This window comes from Bos taurus, chromosome 11 (genome assembly GCF_002263795.3).
Source record: "Bos taurus isolate L1 Dominette 01449 registration number 42190680 breed Hereford chromosome 11, ARS-UCD2.0, whole genome shotgun sequence".
Classification (NCBI taxonomy): Eukaryota; Metazoa; Chordata; class Mammalia; order Artiodactyla; family Bovidae; genus Bos; species Bos taurus.
This window is the reverse complement of record NC_037338.1, coordinates 7406693-7429904: the sequence shown is the minus strand read 5'-3', so window position 1 is coordinate 7429904 and position 23212 is coordinate 7406693. Positions and strand designations below refer to the sequence as shown.

Here is a 23212-nt window from a genome sequence, read left to right as displayed (position 1 = left end):
GCCCCCTGTCCAGCACTGTGTAGCAGAGCTGGTATATTCTGTGAAGCAGCACGGGGCTTGGGCGTCCAAAAGACTTGGCCTTTTCCAGAGAGGAAGGCGCGCCTGCGCGCTTGTCCACCTGTTCACATGTTCAGAGAGATGAGCAGGGAGGGAGTGGCGTGTGCCTGGCTAGCAGAGACATGTACCCGGCTCCACACCCAGGGACCTGTGGCCCTCCTGGATCCTGAGGTGTGGAGGGTTATACCTGGAGCATGGAAGCAGGGGGCTGGAGTGAGGGGCTCCTTTGCCCTGGCTCCATGTTCGAGTCACCTGATGCCCAGAGCCTGCCCTGCACCTCAGGGCAGCCCCAGGTGCTCAGTGCACACCCAGAGCTGAGCAGCGCAGGGTTAAATCACCAAGGGCTTACCTGCCAGGCTCAGGGTAACCTTGTGTGCTAACACGACTGGGAGCCCTAAGCATTCATGCTGGATGGTGTTCCAGGGGCCTTCATATTCCCCCTCTGGCTGCAGGGAGGAGGACCAGCTGGAAGCAAGGGAAGGAGTAGGCTGAGCAGCCCGCGGAGAAGGGGGCTGAGGCTGGAGGGAGACCGAGGGAGGGAGAGTCCCAGAGGCTTCAGGGAGACCTGGGAGGAGCTGCAGTGCCACCCAGGTGTCTGGTCTGGCGGAGCTCTGCCAGCTTTGAGAGGCTCCTCCCAAGTGTCCAGTACATTGTGCCCTTCCTGTGTTACCTGGCAGGGAACATTTATGGAACATTCAGAACAGTGAGAAGGCGTCTTTTCCTGAGGACATGTGTGAAATACGGAGCAATCTGTCTGGGTGAGAGGCAACCCACTTGGCGAAATTTTAGGCATCTGGAAGAGAAGAGCTTTTCATTTAGAATCCACAGTAAAAGCCAACCTGAGCTTCCCAGGTGGTGCAGTGGTAAAGAATCTGCCTGCAGTGCAGGAGCTGAGGGAGACCCAGGTTCAATCCCTGGGTCAGAAAGATCCCCTGGAGGAGGAAATAGCAACCCACTCCAGTATTCTTGCCTGGAGAATCCCATAGGCAGAGGAGCCTGGTGGGCTACAGACCATGGAGTCGCAAAACAGACACGACTTAATGACTAAACAACAACATTCTAGAATACATCTTGATAGTAAAAACCACAAGCCCTTGGCTTGTAAACTGTATCATATCCAGTATATACATAATCTGAAATTTATTCTATACTGATGGTGAGCTGATTGTGTGGGTGGCCATTCCCTTCTCCATGGGATCTTCCCAACCCAGGGATCAAACTCAGGTCTTCCACATTGAAGGCGGATTCTTTACCAGGTGAGCTATCAGAGAAGCCCAACTTAATTAAAAACATTATTTTTACTTTAGATCTGTTTTTCTCAAGTATCTAAACTCACCATTTTACAGATAACTGAACACAAAACTAACAAAATTTCTACTATGTTCTTGATTCAATCCATTTTAAGTGTGCCAGTGGATACTCTCAGATAGTTTTGTGTTGTTCCTCCAGGGGAAAATTTAATTATGAACATTAGAGATTGTTAACTATTACTAATGAACAGTATAAAAGTGGACTGTAAAGATCTTGTTAGAAAAAAGATTTGTATTTTGATTGTTGTTCAGTCGCTTAGTCGTGTCCAACTCTGTGTGACCCTGTGGACTGTAGCCTACCACCCTTCTCTGTCAATGGGATTCTCCAGGCAAGAATACTGGAGTGGGTTGCCACACCCTGCTCCAGGGGATCTTCCCAACCCAGGGGTTGAACCAAGGTCTCCTGTGTCTCATGCGTTTTCAGGCACATTCTTTACTACTGAGACACCTGGGAAGCCCATTTATCCATATTTATTCTGGATATTCAGAGATTGGGACTCACGCTGCCAGTTATGGCCACAAAAATTAAAAATTAAAAAAAAACTGCTTTAAAGATGACTTGAAAAAATAATTAAAAAAATAAAGTACCAGCAAGCTACACATTTTGCTCTAAAAGTGGAGAAAACAAAAACGGAAAACCCCAGAATACCAGTCAGGCTCATGAGCCTGACCTGTTCAGGTTGATGAAAGAAATCAATATTGAGTGTTCAGGCCTCAAGAGATAATATCATAGCTACTTCAACTGGACAAAGAAACCCTTCTATCTCTCTTGAAAGAGTAAAGTCAAGTATGCACCAGGAACTAATAAAACACTACAGTTCTCATGCTTGCTTGTGAAATGCCAGTTTTAACATAAACGTGGTTTGTGTAACAAATGCAAAACATGCTGAACATGTAATAACCGTGCTTCTCTCTTTTTATATAAACAAACATGCCCCCCTCCGCCCCAAGTAAAATGGTACGCCCCCACTACAAAGCTTAGCAAGAGCCCAAGGGAATTTCATTCCAGATGTTTGGGGCATATACAGCAAACGCATGTTTTTAAGAAGTGCCAAACTGTGGGACCCACTTTTAACTGTCTGCTAACTGACATAACTGCTCCCAGCTCCCAACAGCCAGCCTTAGCATAATATATAAGGAAATCAGCTGGGTGCTCCTGTGGTTAAAACTTGGAGCTTCCAATGCAGGGGCCATGGGTTCCATCCCTAATCAGGGAACTAAGATCTCACATGCTGTGTGGTGCAGTCAAAATATAAATTAAATTAGTTTAAAATTAATATGTAAATAATATTATTTTATATATAAACAATATAGTATATATTTTATATATTTATATAATAATAATAAAATAAATCAAGTTAAAAATGTTCCCAAATCTAAAAAAAAAGAAAAAAGAAAAAAAGAAATAAGCCCTGACTTTGCATTTGTAAATAGTTCAAATTTGTTACAGCAAACACCAAAGACACAGCAAAATTCCACGGTCACATTGGAACATGATTGTATCAAGTGCTGTTTGAAACGGGAATTATTCATAAAGGTAGGGATGTTTCTGTACCATAGAAATTTAGATTGTTATGATATTTAAAGGGTTTCAACTCCATATATGCTCCCATAATGTCTAGAATTACATAAAGAGAAGTATAGAGAAAAGTTAAATAAAGTCAAATTTATTTTTCATTAATTTTACCATTCCACAAATAAGGAAAAATAATATTAATTATAGATAAAATGACACGTGTTCATTTTTTTAGAAATTGACACAATACCCGAGTTTTTTTTAATCTTTTAATTAGTGAAAGCTGAATTTGGTCTATGTGCTTAACAAGAAGTATCTAATAAACATTTTTACATTTTCCCCTTCAGTTCTAGAACATTAGATTCCTTGTGATATTTATTAATCTAGGACACCAGGAAAAATCAGGACATTTATTTTAAGGTTATTATTTTACATTTCAACTTTCCATTTCAGATTTCATAAACTGTAACTTACTCTTCAAATTCTCAAAAATATACATCACATCTCTTGATGAATCATAGTCCTATAATAAAGATTCTATATTAAAATTCAGCTTTATTTCCAGCAGATGAAATATATACTTTTTATATAAATATATTTCCATTTAAAATTAAGAATTTTGGCACAGAGTCCTAAGCGTGTAGTCTTCAAATTGTGTCTCCTTTGCTTTCCACCGATCAACCTGGGAGAGTTTGGGGAAGGAATCGTGCTCTTTTTACACATGTACCTTGAGTGTTTACCCTTCCCTCCGCCTCGTGCTTGACAATCCAGCAGCATTCAAGATTTTAGAACATGAGAAAAAAGGGTAGAAGATTTACTTCTCCGCGTCAGTGAGGGTAGAAGAAAGGGACGAGATCTAAGCCTGAGAATTTCTAAGTACCGGATCTTTTTGTTTAATTTATTCTTGTTTTTCCAGCGATTATATGTGGTCACTTGTATCCTTTGCTATGTCTCCAAGGGAGAGACATAGCAACTGTCTCTCCAATGTGAGTCCATCGAGAGTGGCTTCATTTCATATCTAAACCCCAGAAATACCAAGTCTTGTCAATTTTTATAGAAAGGTTTTTTGGGGAAAAATGACAGGCCAATAAAATCTACAGTCTGAGCGATTCCAATATTAATCTTTAATGGTTATGTTCCATTTCTGGTCTTTCTGCTGTACTTTTAAAAAGTACTCAGATGAGTAGAATTCATTTTTATATGAAGAATTTGAGCTACTACTTTCTTGACAGGGGAGAGGTAACAAATTAGACTAGTGCAAAAAAAAAAAAAAAAATAGAACTCCCACATTCTCCAAAGTGCTTCCTGTATGAAATTCAAAACCTGAATCCCCACCAGTTTGTTAAGGGTCAGAATATCATTTATCTCAACCTTTATCCTTGTCTGCTTGGAGCCTCTGTCCTGGATTCAAAGTTCTAAAATGTTCTACAGAAAAATCCTAAAGCAGGTGGCCGCAGATGGGCGTGACAGGGGATCTCCTGCACCGTCCCCCAAGTATTGCACAAAACCCGCCAGCCAGCTGCAAGCAGGCACTGTCCTGTCACCCCTCACCCAGCATGTGAGGCCAAGCTCCGTCCCACGCTGGCCCTGAGTCTGTCATACAGCGTAAGCTGGTTCCACCCACACCTTCCACCTTTCTCTTGGTACCATTTAAACACAATGGGGAGATGGAATCTGTACATCGCCCACAAACACAGTAGAATGAGGAACACATTAAAAACCAGCCGACTCTCACAACTTCAGAGGACCTACAGTCTGGCAGCCAGGCCTCGTCCGCCCAGGTCTTCTGGTTGTTGGCGTCCTCAGGAATCTCTGCTCCATGCTGTGATCTTTCTTAACCAACAGCCATCAGCTCAGAATCGTCAGGAAACACCACCCCCATCCGGAGCTGATGACCTACCCCCTATCCTATGGAAGCTGCCCTGGACGCCGTGGAAAGGTGTTCTGAGTATTTTTAGTGCCATTCACTGAAAAACTAATTACAGATATACATATGTTTTCATAAATAAAATCTGAGGCATATATGTATATATTAAAACTTTCACCAATAAGGGTGTGTTAAAATTTTCAAGTTCTGTCCTTCAAGTTCAATAAAGGCACAAGTGTTTTTTGTTTTGTTTTGTTTTTCCTCTCTCTTTCTTCAGGCTTGCAAAGAACACAACTGCCAGCAAGTCATCAAAGACACCATAGGGGCGTTTTCTTTGATTTTCTTCTTCCTGGGGTGACCATTTGCCCCATGGATCACTGGCCACTGGCATGATTTCTACCCAAGGACAGTATTTAAATGCATAGAGGGTTTAAGTGGATTCCATTGCTGTGTCAGGTTGCTAGGTAACACGCCACAGCTGGGCGGGGCCGGTCCCCCCAGGTCTGCTTTGGCCATTTCCATTAAGGCTTCTCGCTCCCAAATCGACCCTTCCGGTTTCCAGGTTCCGAGGCCCTTCGGACCAGCCTGGGGGGCGGCTTGGGTTGGATGCCTTCGTGGACACGGTCACCCCGCACGGAGCCAAAGTGGCCTTTGGAGAGGAGGGGCTGGCAGAGCACACCCGGGGTCTGGGGGGACCCTTCTTTACTGTGGGCAGCTGGGGAGCTGCGGGGTTGATCCTGCCTGGAATCCATGTCCACCTCGTTCTTCCACTCCATTTTATAGGCCTGGGGGGCTTTCTTCGAGAACTGTTCTGGCAAGAAGCGTCTGGCCCGAGGCTGCAGGTTGAGCACCGTGGTCCCCGCCTCCAGGTCGGAGTCGCTGCTGTTGCCACCTACCAGGGAGCAAAAGAAAGACAGCGTGCGCAGGCATTTTAGGGAGAAGACGATACAAGCAACTGGTCCAGCACCTGCTTGGCCCTCCGTGGGGCTCTGGGCGTCACGCAGGAAGGCCAGAGGACTCGCCCTGACTCCATCTGAGTCCTTGGCCTGTGCATAAGCTCTGTGAACATCTGTGTCCACAAGTGTGCACACTTACTAGTTCTAAAGAGCTTCTGATGTACCAGCTGCTGTACTGAGCACTTTCAAATGCATTAACCTATGGAATCCTCACGATCACCCGCTTTACAGATGAAGTAACTAAGGTTCCGGAGATGTTAGTAAGGGGTGAATGAGTGTGCGTGTGCACCAAGTCGTGTCCGACTCTTTGTGACCCCATGGACTGTAGCCTGCCAGGCAGGCTCCTCTGTCCATGGGATTCTCCAGGCAAGAATACTGGAGTGGGTTGCCATTTCCTTCTCCAAGGGATCTTCCCAACTCAGGGTTCGAACCCGTGTCTTCTGCTTTGGCAGGTGGATTTTTTTTACCACTGAGCCTCCTGCTAGATGCCAAACAGACCATCTGGCAGCAGTTGCCTGCCCACTTGCCCCATCCAAACGGTCCCTGACTGCTCAGCTCAGTGTCTGGCACACAGTAGACAGATCAATAATTAGCTGCTATGATGTGGATTCTTGTCCTGATCTACAATCTCATGCGCAGGTTTATTTCCTTTATATTTTCATAAAATGGTCAAAACACCAGTATGGCTTGAAATCTAAATATAGATTACCATCAAATAAAGAGATACTAGCCTTCATGTCAAAGCTTTAATAAAGAGAGCTGGAAGTCAATTATATGGTTGCCTTTATGAAAATATATTAAAATTATGAACATTTAAATTAGAAATATAGTAAGAATTACAGAATTAAATGTAAACCTTTGAAGATGGACAACTTTCTATTTACCTGTTCACCAATCACACAATGACAATAGTTCCTTTTGCTATGTTAGATAGAATCATTATGGGATAAAATTAAATTATGTACACCATGCACCGAACTCTATTCCAAAAGGATGCAACACTAATAAAGGTCACCATGTCATTATGTTTGCAAATGACCGAACTCATTGTCTTTAATAAAGAAGAAAACATGGAAAAGTTTTCTATTTTATAAACATTGATAAATAAGTTTAAAGTCTTTTTGCTCCAACTGCCTTCATTACCTGCATTAGAAACATTCTTTTTCTTCTGTAGCTTTTCTGGAAGCTTTGTATTTTTGGGTAAGGATAAATATCGGGAGGTTGAAGTGGAAGCCTGTCAAAAAAATAATAGAAAACCTTATTTAGGTGTCACGCCATTTATTGTATGTTAGAAGTTTACAAGTCTACAGCAAATCTTGGTGTTGAAAATTAAAATCTTAGTTCTTGATTCCAAAACTACTGGGTGAGGAACTGTAAGGATGGGGAATAAAGTTCCAAGTGATAATCATTTGACTTAAAATGAGGAAAGCCTCTTTTAAAATATCACAGAAATCAGTACTATTAAGGAAAACAAATAAACTGGGACCCTTGGAACAGGATATGAAAACCTCTGGCTTTTCTTAAAGAAAAGCTACAGAAACATCCACTTATAAGAGCCTTACTAAAAAGACTTAAAACCTACATATATAGGGAGGAAGATATATGAAAAATGTAGCATGTTTAAGTTGTATTCACTTTAATAAATCTTGAAAATGACAGAATTAAAAATATCACTATAGCTAACTTGCTGGCATTTCCAATGCCATAGCCTCTGCTGCTGCTGCTGCTGCTAAGTCGCTTCATTCGTATCCGACTCTGTGCGATCCCACAGACGGCAGCCCAGTAGGCTCCCCCGTCCCTGGGATTCTCCAGGCAAGAACACTGGAGTGGGTTGCCATTTCCTTCTCCACAGTCTCTAGTGTCTTTAAATTTTTTTCTTTTGTTTTCTATTAATTTCTATTGGAGTTTAGTTGCTTTACAATGTTGTTGGTTTCTTCTGTACAACAAAGTGCACAACTAGGTCATATGTATACATACATCCCTTCTTTAGATATCCTTCCCTCTAGTTTCTTTAGCTTTTAACTGATGCTGCCACATTTCACACATAAAATGTAATACTGTTCAGACGTAACCATTTTGATCTCTAACAATGCAATACAGATCATTATTAACAATGAGATGCAGTGCGTGCTATATTAATCACAATATACTTTTTAAGAAATCATTTACTTTTGGCTATTCTGGGTCTTCATTGCTGCTTGTGGGGTTTCTCTAGCTGCAGAGAGCAAGGACTACTCTTTGCTGAAGTGCATGGGCTTCTCTTGCTTCTGAGTACAGGCTCTAGAGTACTCAGGCTCAGTAGCTGTGGCTCACGGGCTTAGCTGCTCCGTGGCATGTGGAATCTTCCCAGACCAGGGATCGAACCTGTGTCCCCTGCATCAGTAGGTGGATTCTTATCCATTGTGCCACCAGGGAAGTCCCAGAATAGCCTTTGAAAGTAGCTTCCTTATCTAGGACAGGGCCCTGGATCAAGTGGAGTGCTGAGCACACAGCATCTGAAACTCTCCCGACACAGACACAGGGCCTTCTGGAAGTTTCTACTCATACTGACTGGCTCACCTTCAGGTTGCACCCTCTCCGTGGAAAGAACAACCGTGACTCCCCAAATGAAGTCTGACCCCTCCATTCAGTTTAACGCTGCACACTGCCTGAGCCTTCCCTGTCTTCCCAAACCTCCCTCCTCAGCCCTTTCTGGCTTATTTTGTCCACAGCATGTATTGCCTCTAACCTAACAATTTCCTTATTTGGTCCGTTCCTGGTGGGCTTCTCCCCACTAGAATGTGAATTCCACCTGGGAAGGGAACTTTGTAGTTTTGTTCACCAACGTATTCCAAGTGCCCGGACAGCGTCTGAAACAGGACAGGTGTTTCAGAAGCATCTGGAAAGGAGTTACCATGGGCTCCATCCCAGGATTCCTGTGGGCCAGCCCCGCACAGCCCTGTCCTGTCACCAGCTCCCCCGGGATGGCTGCGGGCTCTGCTGATGGAGCCGGCCGCGTCCCAGACGCGTGAAGCCCCTTACCCTGTGCTCCCGGTTCAAGCTGCTGTCCTTCCGAATGCTCTCGCGGAGGCTGTGCCGCCGGCGGATCAGGATCTCCTTGGCCTGCCTCTCACTTGTGTCCGCCGTCAGATTATGTCGGTTGTAGGACAAGGTCTGAAATGAAGACGCAAGTGACATTTTACTAAAACGCTGATCACTGCCTGGAAGTTCCAGCGCTTCACTACATTTCTTTGTCTTTGCACCTTGAAGAGATATTTAACGATGAATGTACAGAGGGTGGGGAGGGGTGGAATAGAAGTTAACACTCTTTCAAATTTTGTTAACATTCAAAGGTTATTAATATTCATGAATTTTGAAAGAATTCATGGTCTATCAAATCTCAAATTTGGTAACAAATTTGGGTAACAATGGTAGTAATTTCAGCTTGTGTTGTTATGTTACTCGCTCAGTCATTGTCCAGCTGTTTGTGACCCTCTGGATTGAAGCCCACCAGGCTCCTCTGTCCATGGGGATTGTCCAGGCAAGACTACTGGAGCTGGTTGCCATTTCCTTCTCCAGGGATGTTCCCAACCCAGGGATAAAACTCATGTCTCTCGTGTCTCCTACATTGGCAGGTGGATTCTTTACTACTGCATCACCTAGGAAGCCCCACATATATTCAATAACTGTGTTTGACTGAACCAAATAAAATTCTCTACTTATGAGGAAAAAAAAAAAAAAACTCATGTTTTAGTAAAAGTCAGTGCGCATACTTTTCATTGAAAAGTATGATCTTTATAAATTGGAAAATGATTGAATTCATCAAGCATCTTTGACTCCTTTGAAGTACCTTATATGTATTTACTCATCAGTAGCAGCTGGGGAAAAAAAAAATTCATACATTCTCTACTGATAGTAAGACTGGTAGGAAAACCAACCACTTTGGGCCACTTGGTGGTGCTATGACCCTCTAATTAACTTAAGAGCATTTCTTTTCAAATTGAGAAAAGTAGCTGTCTCCACCAGCAATAATCATATCCTAATATTTGAAGCCACACAACATAAAGTAGGGCTGTCCAGGGTATACATTTTTAGTTCTGTAAGCTATCAGTCAGTTCAGTCGCTCAGTCGTGTCTGACTCTTTGCGACCCCATGGACCGCAGCACACCAGGCCTCCCTGTCCATCAGCAACTCCCGGAGTTTACTCAAACTCATGTACACTGAATAGGTGATGCCATCCGACCATCTCATCCTCTGTTGTCCCCTTCTCCTCATGCCTTCAATCTTTCTCAGCATCAGGGTCTTTACCAGTGAGTCAGCTCTTGGCATTAGGTGACCAAGGTATTAGAGTTTCAGCTTCAGCATCAGTCCTTCCAATGATATTCAGGACTGATTTCCTTTAGAATGGACTGGTTGGATCTGCTTGCAGTCCAAGAGACTCTCAAGAGTCTTCTCCAACACCACAGTTCAAAAGCATCAATTCTTCGGCGCTCAGCTTTCTTTATAGTACAACTTTCACATCCATACAGGACTACTGGAAAAACCATAGCCTTGACTAGATGGACCTTTGTTGGCAAAGAAATGTCTCTTTTTTAATATGCTGTCTAGGTTGGTGAGAACGTTTCTTCCAAGCAGCAAGCATCTTTTAATGTCATGGCTGCAGTCACCATCTGCAGTGATTTTGGAGCCCCCCAAAATAAAGTCTGCTACTGTTTCCACTGTTTCCCCATCTATTTGCCATGAAGTAATGGGACCAGATGCCATGATCTTAGATTTCTGAATGCTGAGCTTTAAGCCAACTTTTTCACTCTCTGCTTTCACTTTCATCAAGAGGTCTTTTAATTCTTCTTCACTTTCTGCCATAAGGGTGGAGTCATCTGAATATCTGAGGTTATTGATATTTCTCCTGGCAATCTTGGTTCCAGCTTGTGCTTCATTCAGCCCAGCGTTTCTTATGATGTACTCTGCATATAAGTTAAATAAGCAGGGTGACAGTATACAGCCTTGGCATACTCCTTTCCTGATTTGGAATCAATCTGTTGTTCCATGTCCAGGTCTAACTATTGCTTCCTGAATCTGCACACAGATTTCTCAAGAGGCAGGTCAGGTAGTCTGGTATTCCCATCTCTTGAAGAATTTTCCACAGTTTATTGCGATCCACACAGTCAAAGCCTTTGGCATAGTCAATAAAGCAGAAGTAGAAGGTTTTTCTGGAACTCCCTTGCTTTTTCAGTGATCCAGCAGATGTTGGCAATTTGATCTCTGGTTCACTCTGCCTTTTCTAAATCCAGCTTAAACGTCTGGAAGTTCACGGTTCATGTACTGTTGAAGCCTGGCTTGGAGAAGTATAGCTATAAGCTATACAGAAATCCATTTCCTAAAATAAACTGTAGTCAGTAATTAAGTTCATTTTCTGATAGAATTAATGCATACTTCTTGGGAATAGTCTTATCCCCAGAACTGTATCAGACCTGGGCTTCCCAGGTGACTCAGTGGTAAAGAATCCACCTGCCAATACAGGAGACAAGGGCTTGATTCCTGGGTCGGGAATATTCCCTGGAGAAGGAAATGGCAACCCACTCCAGTGTTCTTGCCTGGGAAATCCCATGGACAGAGCAGCCTGGCGGGCTACAGTCCATGGGGTCACAAAGAGTCGGACACAACATAATGGCTAAATAACATATCAGATGTAGTAAAGATAAACAGAAGTACCACAGAACCACACTCATTTCCTGCTATCTAGTTGAGCATGTGAAACTAACAAAATAATATGAAATTGTGAAAAGAAATGCTAAAATGATGTGGTATGTAGGAGCTCTAAGTGATAGCCCATTCAAAGACAGGCCGGGGAATAATTTAGAGGGTGCTGAGGAAACCTTAAAGATTGGAGAATATGGATCAACTGACAGGAAGGAGTGGGGCATTTCAAGTGGAGATGCAGAAGACAGCAACACAGTCTGAGGAATTCCAGACCCATAGCTCTGTGGGCGCATGGGTGGGTGGGTGAGGGGCGGGTGGCAGCACGGCTGGTTAAGGGGGAACCTGAATACAGATCCCAAAGGCTGAAAGAACACTTGAGCCTGGAAGCCACAACTGTTTTGTCTCATTTTAAACAGAAAGATGCTTTATTAAAAGGGGCTTTAAGGGACATCTCTGCTGGTCCAGTGGTTAAGACTTCGCCTCCCAATCCAAGGGGTGTGGGTTCAATCCCTGGTTGGGGACCTAAGATTCCCATATGCCTCCAGGCCCACAAGCCAGAACATAAACCACAGAAACAATATTGAATTCAAGAACGACTGAAAAAATATTTTCTATAAATAAAAAGAACTTTAAGAAAAGAGTGGAACTGCCGTGATGTCAGATGGAATGGGATGGGCTGTGAGGTCAGCTAAGAAGCTCCATTAAAGCCCTTGATGTGAGTGACCAGGATCCCTGACAAGCACTGTGTCCATGTACCAGGTCACCTCATTGTGCCTCAGTTTCTTCATCCTTAAAATGGAGACAATAGTAACACCACTTGCTGGAGGATGAAGAGTTCAGATACACAACACACGGAAATGGGGGCTGGCAAACCGCACACACTAAGTGTCGGCTGTATTATTAGCAAACTATGAGAATGAGGCTCCGTGATGGAAATGGGTTGAAAGAAGTGGCTCGGAAGATACAGCAAAGGAAGAAATGGTTGCACTCTACAAACAATGAGGAAGGTTACATACATTTTGAAAAGTCTTCTAAGTGATAAAGCTATTTCATTCAAAAAGTTTAAAGAGCAATCAATTTACTTTCTTCACCATTAGATAACACGTGTTTTTATCTCCAAGTCTTTGGTAGCAGAACTCTTACCTCCCTGGGATTCCAGCCTCCAGCCTTGACCAAGGTGTCTGGGAGGAGAGCTGTATGCTAATGGGACAGGCCCCTGGGGGGTGGGAGGTCTGAGGGAAGGAAGTGCCTGGTGTGGGACCTGCAGAGGCTGGCACGATGGTGGCAACGGGCCCTGTAACTGAACAGCGTCAAGTCTGCAGGTACATTTTTAACCAAAGGCAAGTAGGTATGTGCTCAGTCACTCAGTCGTGTCTGACTCTTTGCAAGCCCATGGACTATAGCCCTGCAGGCTCCTCTGCCCATGGGATTCTCCACGCAAGAATATTGGAGCGGGTTGCCATTTCCTCCTCCAAAGGCAAGGACATATTTTGATAAATAAATTATTCTTACTCGCTGACGGATCTGATAGAGATTTCTTGACAATATTTCTCGGATTTCATCCATTTCACCAGGCGTGAGCTTCCTTACTTTTTCTTCACGGCAGTCACTGTGAACGTTTAGGAAAACACATTTTACTATTCAACAAGTATTAAATTCATCTATGTTCTTCCTTAGAGACGTAATACCATCATTTAACAAGAAGAAACTTAATGAATAATACTTAGGAATTATTTAGTAGTTTAAAATAATTCAAAAAATCTAAAACATTTATTTCAGTGTCAAAATCATTCACATAAGTTTAATCATGCACCAGTTCTTTCAGTCTGTTCATGCAACTATTTAAAGAGGAAAGACTAGAGTAGCTTGCAATGCTATCACTTTATTATTTCTAATGCTCCATAAATAAAGTAGCATAGGATTGTTCTATTTCCACAAAACTTAATGAGCTGAATTTTACTATTATGGCTCTATTTTTTAAAATACCTCATTAGAAATATTTACAAAGACACCATTTATACTACATATGTTCATACAGTTGGTCCTCTTTGTTCAGGGAGTCCATATTTGCAAATTCACTGACTTGCTACAGTTTATTTAAAAACACATTACCAGTACTCAGGGTACTGTCCCAATCATTCTCAGACACTTGCAAAGTGAGGTTTGCAAGGTTTGGAAACCTTGCATGCAGGTTTCCAAATGAGGCCAAATATGTCAACCCTTTGCCTCTTAATCTCCGTGTTCATACTGTTAAAAAAAAAAAAAAGGTCCTTTTCACCACCTAGTGGAATGTTCTTCACATTTTTGTGCTTTTTATTGGTGATCCTGTTGTTTTAAATGGTTCCCAAGTATAGTTCTGAAGTGCTGTCTAGGGTTCCTAAATGCAAGAAGTTCCTAAGTTTTAATTCTACTTTTTTAAAGGATATTTTAGCAGGATATGGAATTCTAGGTTCAGTTACATTTTTTGAGAATTTTGAAGCTACCAATAGTGTCCACTGGTTTTTATTGAAAAATCAGTGGTCAGGTTTTTTCTCTTTTGAAGAAAATAGGTCTCTTTTTTTCCCCTCTGAGTACGTTTAAGATTTTCTCTTTGTTTTGTTTTGTTTTGTTTTGTTTTGTTTTACTTTCAGCAGTTTTATGAACCTGTATCTACATTTGGTTCTCTCCTTATCTAATCTGCTTGAGGCTGTCAGAACTCATGTCTTTTATCTGTTTGAGGAGATCCTCAGTAAATATTCTTTAAGACATTGCTTCTACCAATTTCTCTCTCAACTCCTTCTGGAGCTTTTCAGTATATATGAATCTGTCCCATATATTTCTCACTTTCTTTTTCATCTTTTTTTTTTTTCATACTGTTTTTCATCCTGATCTTTCCTTCTGTCCTATCTTTCAATTAATTCCTTTTCTCTTCAACTTTATCTAGTCCACTTTGATAGCTGTCAAAGGAGATCCTAAATTTAGTTACTTTATTTTCAGCTCAAATCCTTCCCTCTAGTCTTTTTTGTTTATATAATCTCCATGACAATGCCAAAAGGGTCAATGCCACTTTCTTTCCTGAAACATGTTTTTATTTCTATTTTAAAGTCCCTGGCTGACAATTCAATGATCTGAATCCCTTTTGTGTCGACTATTATTTTATATTTTGTTGATTGTTTCTCAGTGTTTTTTCAGTCACATTTCCTGTCTACTCATACGCTTGGTTATTTTGGATTGAGTATTAGACATATATAAAACAATCATGGGGATACTTTAATCATGGGGATACTCTTTACAATCTTATTTTCTTCCAGAGAAGATTTAAACTTACTTCTCTTGAGCAGCTGAGATAGAGGCAATCTCAGTCTCTGATGATTTAAACAATCAAGAATTGAGATAATTCTAGGCTGGGCTTCTTTCCCTTGAGGGTTAAGGTGTAGGATTTTGAAGTAAAAACCTATAGCTGAGTACATACAAATGGTCCTCCTTCTTGGTAGGTTCTGAATTCTAATTTTATTCTCTAAGACCAATTAGTCTGTCAAAAACCCTGTTTTAGCTTTTTAGACTCTTAAGACACGTTCTCCAAATTCCAGACAGAAAATAGCAATAAATGCCAGTTCTATCCTCTTGAACTTCCCTCTTTTTTTGACTTCTAGCCAAGAAATTCCTCACTGTATGGATACTGTCCGGCTTTCCAGCAGATATTTAAAATACATTTTGTCCTTTCCCTCTAGTTTTCTCAGTAGTTTGGTCTGGACTCAGTTAATTATTGCCAGAAATATGATGCCTTACTGCCTGTCTTTTTCGCTTCTATCCTCCTCCAAAGGAAACACTTCAGAAGAGGTGGAATGGTGAGCATGGCAATCATTTACCCACGTAAATGATATGTAATTGTCCATCACTTTTTGTTACCCCCTTCCCTAACCTTAAACCTTTGCCTTTACTCCACTTTCGACTGGCTTCAAGATGAACTGTGAACAGAGGTAGAGCTGAGATCTCCTTCTTCTATGACCACGAAGTCAATGACTCCCTTTTGAGAAGCTGGATAGTTGAATTATTTTGTGCTGCACCCACAAAAGGAACAGTGCCTAAGAAAGATCATAAATGGTGAACCTGGAGTAAACTTCAAGGAGCAAGTATAGCCCCATTTTCTACTTGAAGAAACTCAATCTCAGGAAAACAGATGCACCTGCTTAAGGTCACACAGTGAGTGATTTGCAGAGCTGGGACTATAAATCAGTCATTCTGCTCAATCACCACTATCTCCAGTGCAATATAATGCCTTCATTTCTGAGTCATCCTGACCACCACTACTTTTTATTCTGGATTGTGTAAACTGCAATAATTTTTATAGGGGACTATCATCCTAGTGAAAATCGGAGTTTATATGGTTGGGTGTGATTTGGAGTTTCTTTCATTTCAACCCTTCCATAGCTAGCATTTTAATTTAGGTGACACTTTGCTGAAATGAGCTTCAAGCTCATCAATGAAAGAAGAAATCATTGTAACCTGAAATTTGTCATGTAGAGGAGGAATGATGCTTACGTGATAAACTCATTTGCTAATTTACTGACAGTATTTATAAAGTTGGCTTAAAGCTCAACATTCAGAAAACGAAGATCATGGCATCCGGTCCCACCACTTCATGGGAAATAGATGGGAAAACAGTGGAAACAGTGTCAGACTTTATTTTTCTGGGCTCCAAAATCACTACAGATGGTGACTGCAGCCATGAAATTAAAAGACGCTTACTCCTTGGAAGGAAAGTTATGACCACCCTAGATAGCACATTCAAAAGCAGAGACAGTACTTTGCCAACAAAGGTTCGTCTAGTCAAGGCTATGGTTTTTCCTGTGGTCATGTATGGATGTGAGAGTTGGACTGTGAAGAAGGCTGAGCGTCGAAGGATTGATGCTTTTGAACTGTGGTGTTGGAGAAGACTCTTGAGAGTCCCTTGGACTGCAAGGAGGTCCAACCAGTCCATTCTGAAGGAGATCAGTCCTGGGATTTCTTTGGAAGGAATGATGCTAAAGCTGAAACTCCAGTACTTTGGCCACCTCATGCAAAAAGTTGACTCATTGGAAAAGACTCTGATGCTGGGAGGGATTGGGGGCAGGAGGAGAAGGGGACGACAGAGGATGAGATGGCTGGATGGCATCACTGACTCGATGGACGTGAATGTGAGTGAATTCCGGGAGTTGGTGATGGACAGGGAGGCCTGACGTGCTGCGATTCAAGGGGTCACAAAGAGCTGGACATGACTGAGTGACTGATCTGATCTGATCTGATTTATTATTCTGCTACGGATTTGCTATAAGTGTTTAAGTCACTTTACATCCTGGGTATTCATCTTCTCGTTTTTAAAATTAGGGAGACAGACTAGGTCAATGCATCTCAATACTGGACTCCTTATTATAAACTTCTGTAAGTTTAAATATATTTTTATTAGAATATAATTGCTTTACAATGTTGTGTGAGTTTCTGCTGTACAAAATTGTGAATCAGCTATATGTGCACATATATCCCCTACCTCCTGGACCTCCCTCTCACCACCTCACATCCCACCCCTCTAGGTCATCACAGAGCACCGAGCTGAGCTCCCTGTGCTACAGAGCAGCTTCCCGCCAGCTATCTATTTCACACATGGTCGTGTATATAGTCAGAGCTACTCTCTCAATTCATCCCACCCTCTCCTGCCCCCTCTGTAGTCACAAGCCCATTCTCTACACTGGCATCTCTATTCCTGCCCTGCAAATAGATTTATCAGTACCATTTTTCTAGATTCCATATATACTGGCTAATATGCGATATTTGTTTTTCTCTAACTTAACTTGATTCTGTATGACAGGCTATAGGTTCATACACATCACTTATATATAAAAAACCTATACCTGAGCCTCAACACCAGAGATCCTGATTTTATTGGTCTGGCTGGGGCCCAGAAATATGTGTTATTGAAATGCTCCTACAGTATTTCCAATGTACAGCCTGTGTTGAGCACCTCTGCACGAGATCGCCACTAAATGTTCTTTCCAAGCCTTAAGTTATGACTCTGTGAATAATCCATGAGGAAATAGCTGTGTAATTACATGCATCTTTATAATTGCAAATCATAACACACCTTAAACTATTCCATTTCAAAATGCTTGCTAAAGAGGCTTTACTTTCAGAACACACTGAACTGTCCAAAGCAAATACAATAAATACGTAATCATCCTAAACATGACCAGGTACTTTCTGACTGGTCCATTCTACAATAACACAACATAACGTGACATGATATAATAGAAAATAAAGGACACACTTCCAGGTTTTCACATTTTAACCAGTAGCTCTTTTTGCTGTGAGGTCTTAAGGATTCATGTTAGGACATAAGTCAAATTTCTTATTATTACTGGTTTCACAAAACTATAAACACCTACATAGCAATAAGTTGCTCAGATGCTCAGTCGAGTGCGACTCTCTGCAACCTCATGGACTGTAGCCCACTGGGCTTCTATGTCCATGGGATTTTCCAGGCAAGAATACTGGAGTGGGTTGCCATTTCCTCCTCCAGGGGATCTTCCTGATTCAGGGATTGAACCTGTTTCTCTTGTACTGGCAGGTAGGTTCTTTTACCACTGAGGTACTTGGGAAGCCACATTAACTTCTATTTTCAAAATAGGACTTACTTTAAAGATGCAAAAGAAGGAACAGTGCTTATCATCCCAGTTTCTGCCATCTCAATGGCATGTTTTATTTCAAGCTTTTTGTATAAAGACACAATGCTTGACTTCGGTTGGTTCTCCCGAATCAAAAGCTTCCTCAGGTACTTGTCATCAAACTTCTTAAACCTGGAAATAAGCAAAATCAAAACTTCAATTAATTAACATGACACTGAATAAGAAAAAAAAATCTGTTTTTACCAATAAAATAATTTCCACTACTCCCAGGGGGAAAAAATAGTAGCAGTGTTTAGTTAGTCTGATCATTGTATTTATTTTTGTAGGTGCATACCTTAATATATAGAGAGAGCACATATTAGTATATTTTTGTTTTAACCACAATATACTTATATCTAATGGGGCTTCCCAAGTGGCCTTAGTGGTAAAGAACCTGCCAGCCAGTGCAGGAGACACAGGAGACATCAGCTTGATCCCTGGGTCAGGGAAGATCCCCAGGAAAATGGGATGCCCTTCCCCAGTATTTTTGCTTGGAGAATTCCATGGACAGAGGAACCTGATGGGCTACAGTCCATGGGTTCACAAAGAGCCGGACATGACTGAGTGACTAACATTTTCACTTTTCATGCCCAAGACTCCCAAATGTGTCTCCAGCTTCTACTTCTCTCCCAAACCCCAGAAATGAGTATCTAGACTCCTGCTCAACCTCTGCACTTGGACATCTCAAACTTGGCATGCTCTAATGGATCTTCTCCCAAGTCATCCCCATTTCAGTTAGCGACAACTCCATTTGGTCAAAAACCCTGATGTCATCTCTGATTCTTTGCCTTCTCTGATATTCCACATTATAGCCTGAACTGTGTTCCCCTCAAAATCCATATGTTACAGTCCTGGTCCCCAGGACCTCAGAATGTGACCATATTTGGAGATATCTGATTAAGTTAAAGTGAGGTCATTAGTGGGCCTGAATCCAATATGACCGGTGTGTGTATTGTAAGAGGAAATTCAGACACAGACATGTAAATAGAGAAGATGATGTGAAGAAGCAGAAAAAAGAAGGACATCCACAAGCCAAGAAAGGATACCTGAAGGAGACCCTTCCCTCTCAGTTCCAAAGGAACCAGTTTCACTGACATCTTATTCTTGGACATCCAGCCCCTAGAACTATGAGAAAATAAACTCCTATTTAAGGCACAGACATGTGGTACGTTGTGACAGCAGCTCTGGCAAACGAATACTCTACATCCACTCTATCAACAACTGCTGTTGGTTCCAGCATTACCATACACCCAAAATCTAATCATTCTCCTGCCATCGCCCTGGGCCCAGCATTGCGTGCTAAGTCGCATTAGTCATGTCCAACTCTGTGCAACCCCATGGACAGTAGCCCGCCAGGCTCTTCTGCCTATGGGATTCTCCAGGTAAGAATACTGGAGTGGGCTGCCATGCCCTCCTCCAGGGGATCTTCCCAGCCCAGGGATGGAACCCACGTCTCCTCTGTCTCCTGCATTGGCAGGTGGGTTCCTTACCACTAGTGCCACCTGAGCATCACCATCTCTCAATGGGTTGTTGCAACAGGCACCAAATTGGTTTTCCTGCTCCTGCCACTGTGTTTCTATAGCCTATCCTTGATGCAAACCAGCTGCTGCTAAGTCACTTCAGCCGTGTCCAACTCTTTGCAACCCCGTGGACTGTAGCCCACTAGGCTCTTCTGTCCGTGGGGATACTCCAGGCAAGGATACTGGAGTGGGTTGTCATGCCCTTCCCCAGGGGATCTTCCCGACCTAGAGAGAGAACCAGAGTCTCCTACGTCTCCTGCACTGGCAAACAGGTTCTTTACCACTAATGCCACAGGGATCCCATTAAAGTGTAAATCAAGGACTTCCCTGGTGGCCCAGCGGTTGAGAACCCGCCTGCCAATGCAGGGGATGTGGGTTCGATCCCTGGCCAGAAAAGGTCCCCCGTGCTAAGCCTGTGCGCTACAAGTAGGGCTGGGGCACTACTGAGCCCAGGCACTGTAACCATGAACACTAAAACCCCTGCACCTAGATCTCGTGCTCTGCAGCAAGACAGGCCACCACGGTGAGAAGCTCACGCACCAACGAGAGAGCAGCACCCACTCATGGCAAGGAGAGAAAGCCCACACAACAGTGAAGACCCAGCACAGCCAAAAATAATAAATAAATAAAATTCTCAATAAAAAAGAAGTCAGTCAAACCACGCAACTCCTCTGCCTCTCACTGAGTACAAGTACAATGACCTGGAGGCCCTACACCACTTGGAGCTGCCTGCTCAAGGCTGTGATGCTCTAGCTCAGGTCCAGCCTCTCTGAGGCCGCCCGTCCCAGAAACGTGCCAGCCCTGCTCCCACCTCGGGGTCTCTGTACTTACTACTCCTTCATTCAGGAACAGTCTTCCCCAAATACCTGCAGGGCTTGCTCTCAGAGTTCCTTTAAGTCTTTTCTTGAAGGTCATCTTCTCACAGAGCCTTTCCTATCTACTGCACTAGAACTGCACTCCAGAACTTGCTCTTCTTCTTCCCAGACACATTTTCCTCCATTGCAGTCAGCATTTTCTAATAGGCTATCCAATGCTTATTTACTGATTTTCTTCCCTGAGCGTTAGAATGATCCATGGGCAGGCCGTGTTTTGTTTTGTTTTCTGGTTTTCCTGTCTTCCGAGTGTCCAGGACACTGCCAGGTGCTTCGTAAGCTTAGAGGCAGACTGAATCATCCGGTCCAGTTCCTCCCTGGACCCACACCCTGTAACAGATCAGGTTACTTGGTGATGCCCTTCCACCATGGCTGAAGTGACCTGCTCAGTCCTGCTTCCTGCCACTGAGATCAATAATGTCACCTGCTTTGGTCAATGGGCAGTTAGGAGACACGATGATGAGAGCAGAGGCTATGAATGGGCTTGCTCACTGGAGCTCACTTCTTACGCTCCCACATGGCAGGAGAAGGATGTACATGGAGTGACTCCTTGGTCCCAGGACAGAGGTGAATGTCCCATGGAGCAGAGTTAAGTGACCCCACTTACATCAGAGAAGGCCGGCCAGGATCAGCCGAGGACCCACTGATGCTCTGAAGCTGGAGCAAGACCTGGCCAGATGAGCTGACTCTCTGCCTCCTAACTTAAGTACTTTGTTTCCTTTTCCTGCTGCAAAAAGACAATGTATTTCATTTTATTTTTCCTATCAAAAATAATACATTTTCTTAAGCAGCATCATAGATTCTGAAGACAACTGTGCAGCCTGTTCATGTGGTGATAGAAGAGGAACGCTTTCTGCATATGTCACCCTGAACTTCGTTCTGTGTGAAATATTGAACAATTTTTTCCCTCTGCTTTTGAGGGTTTTTTTTCTTCTTTATTTTTTAATTGGAGTATAACTGCCTCACAATGCTGTGTTAGTTTCTGCTGTACAACAACATGAATCAGCTATAACAAGTGACTGCTCCTGTAAGCAGTCAAATATTGAGTTGGTTTGTCTATAACTATTATGCCAATATTCAAGTGAATCAGTATGCACTAAATATTTGATGAGAAAAAATTAATGTGTTACAATGATCACTGTAAGTCCAAGGTGGTTTATAGGCACACCTGTGCTATGAAAGTGGACAATGTTAAGCTATATTCATGGTACTACTCCTTTGTTCCAAATACAGGAGAGCTAAGAACAACTGCAGAAAGCTATCTTGAAAGAGTTTTGCTACTGACTGGTCTCCACACAAAACACTAGGCCTATTTTTATCCAAGTTTATTTTGAATTTCACGTGAAGCTCACTGAACCAGGACACCTGGCAGCAACACAACACCTTTCCAAACCTGTATTAATATTATTGTTGTTGTTGTTTTAGTTTTCTTTCTTTCTTTTTTTTTTTGCCCAGCTGTGTCCGACTCTTTGCAACCTCATGGACTGTAGCCCTCCAGGCTCCTCTGTCCATAGCATTCTCCAGGCAAGAATCCTAGAGTGGATTGCCATTTTCTACTCCAGGGGATCTTCCTGACCCAGGGATCAAATCCGCATCTCCTGCTCTGGCAGGTAGCTTGTTTACCACTGTGCCACCCGGGAAGCCCAACTAGAGACTCACAAAAAGAATGAACATTGAAGACAGTGACATCTGCTCTACGCAGAGTAGGATTTATAGCCTCTATTTGCTCTATCTCCATACTTTTCATTTCTCCGCCAAGCTACACGTACATGGCTTTTTTACTATCATCAGACAACTTCTGCCAAACATGAGAAACATCCTTACTGCATGACCCTTTCATTTCATTTTCAAAGGGGCAAATGGCTCAAGAACTCTCTGGAAGGACCATTAGAAATTTACAGTAAAAGGATTTCAGAGGGAAGAACAGGATACCCAACACACCTAAAACAGTTGCTTGTTTTTTATGCCATTTTTGTAACATCCACCATTATGTACAGACCAGAAATGAGACCTGAGAACTCATTTCAAGAATGACCTGTGTCAGCGTCAAATCCCTTCACACAAACTTCTCTACTCTACCTGCAGTGCACACTGTGCTTGACAATCCAGAAAATTATTTGTATTTACCTGGAAAACTTCATGCATGCAAATATGTAAGGCTTCATAAATTTCTTCAGTGAAGTATGTACACTGCAGAGAAAGTGTCACGTTTGTTGCAATATTACCTTCCGGACATGAATCAAGGTTGGCTCCACCATGTTTTATATTTATCATCCAATTAGCCCAGAGCTTACAGATGTGTGCCCAGAACAGACTCATATATAGAGATGAAGTGTTTTTGCCTAGAAGGCAGGATGAAGCTAGACTTTCTCTAGTCCTTCACCTTCTGGACCAAATCACATGATCACAGGGCTCACCTCTTCCATCACCTACCACTGCCCCAGGGCCAACCAACCTCATTCCTGCACCATATCTATGTTTCCTTCTGTTTGGACGTCAGGGGAGTGAGATAAATCTTTAGTTCAGTCTCCCCTTGGGAAAAGGACAAACTGCTCTGGATTACCATGCTCACTTATCACTTCAGAAAAGGATTGATACAATGCGAGAGAAATAAAAGTGGTCGGGTTCAAAGGGATGCTGAAGATGGATAAAGGCATGGGGCTGCCCTGGTCGCTCAGAACGTACAGAATCCATCTGCAGTGCAGGAGACCTGGGTTCAATCCCTAAGTCAGGAAGATCCCTCGGAGAAAGAAATGGC

General features: G+C 42.7%; 1 protein-coding gene across 1 annotated transcript in view; it reads right to left on the bottom strand.

Moving 5' to 3' along the window:
- Positions 1-3018: 3018 nt before the first annotated feature.
- SLC9A2 (solute carrier family 9 member A2) overlaps positions 3019-23212 on the bottom strand; it is a 91398-nt gene continuing 71204 nt past the window's right edge. Inside the window, exons 8-12 of the mRNA XM_002691185.7 lie at positions 18033-18194; positions 12898-12994; positions 8728-8859; positions 6850-6940; positions 3019-5642 (exon numbers count right to left, since the gene is read on the bottom strand). Coding sequence (XP_002691231.3) covers positions 5272-5642; positions 6850-6940; positions 8728-8859; positions 12898-12994; positions 18033-18194 — 853 coding nt within the window. The 3' untranslated portion in view covers positions 3019-5271. The remainder of the gene's footprint in view (positions 5643-6849; positions 6941-8727; positions 8860-12897; positions 12995-18032; positions 18195-23212) is intronic.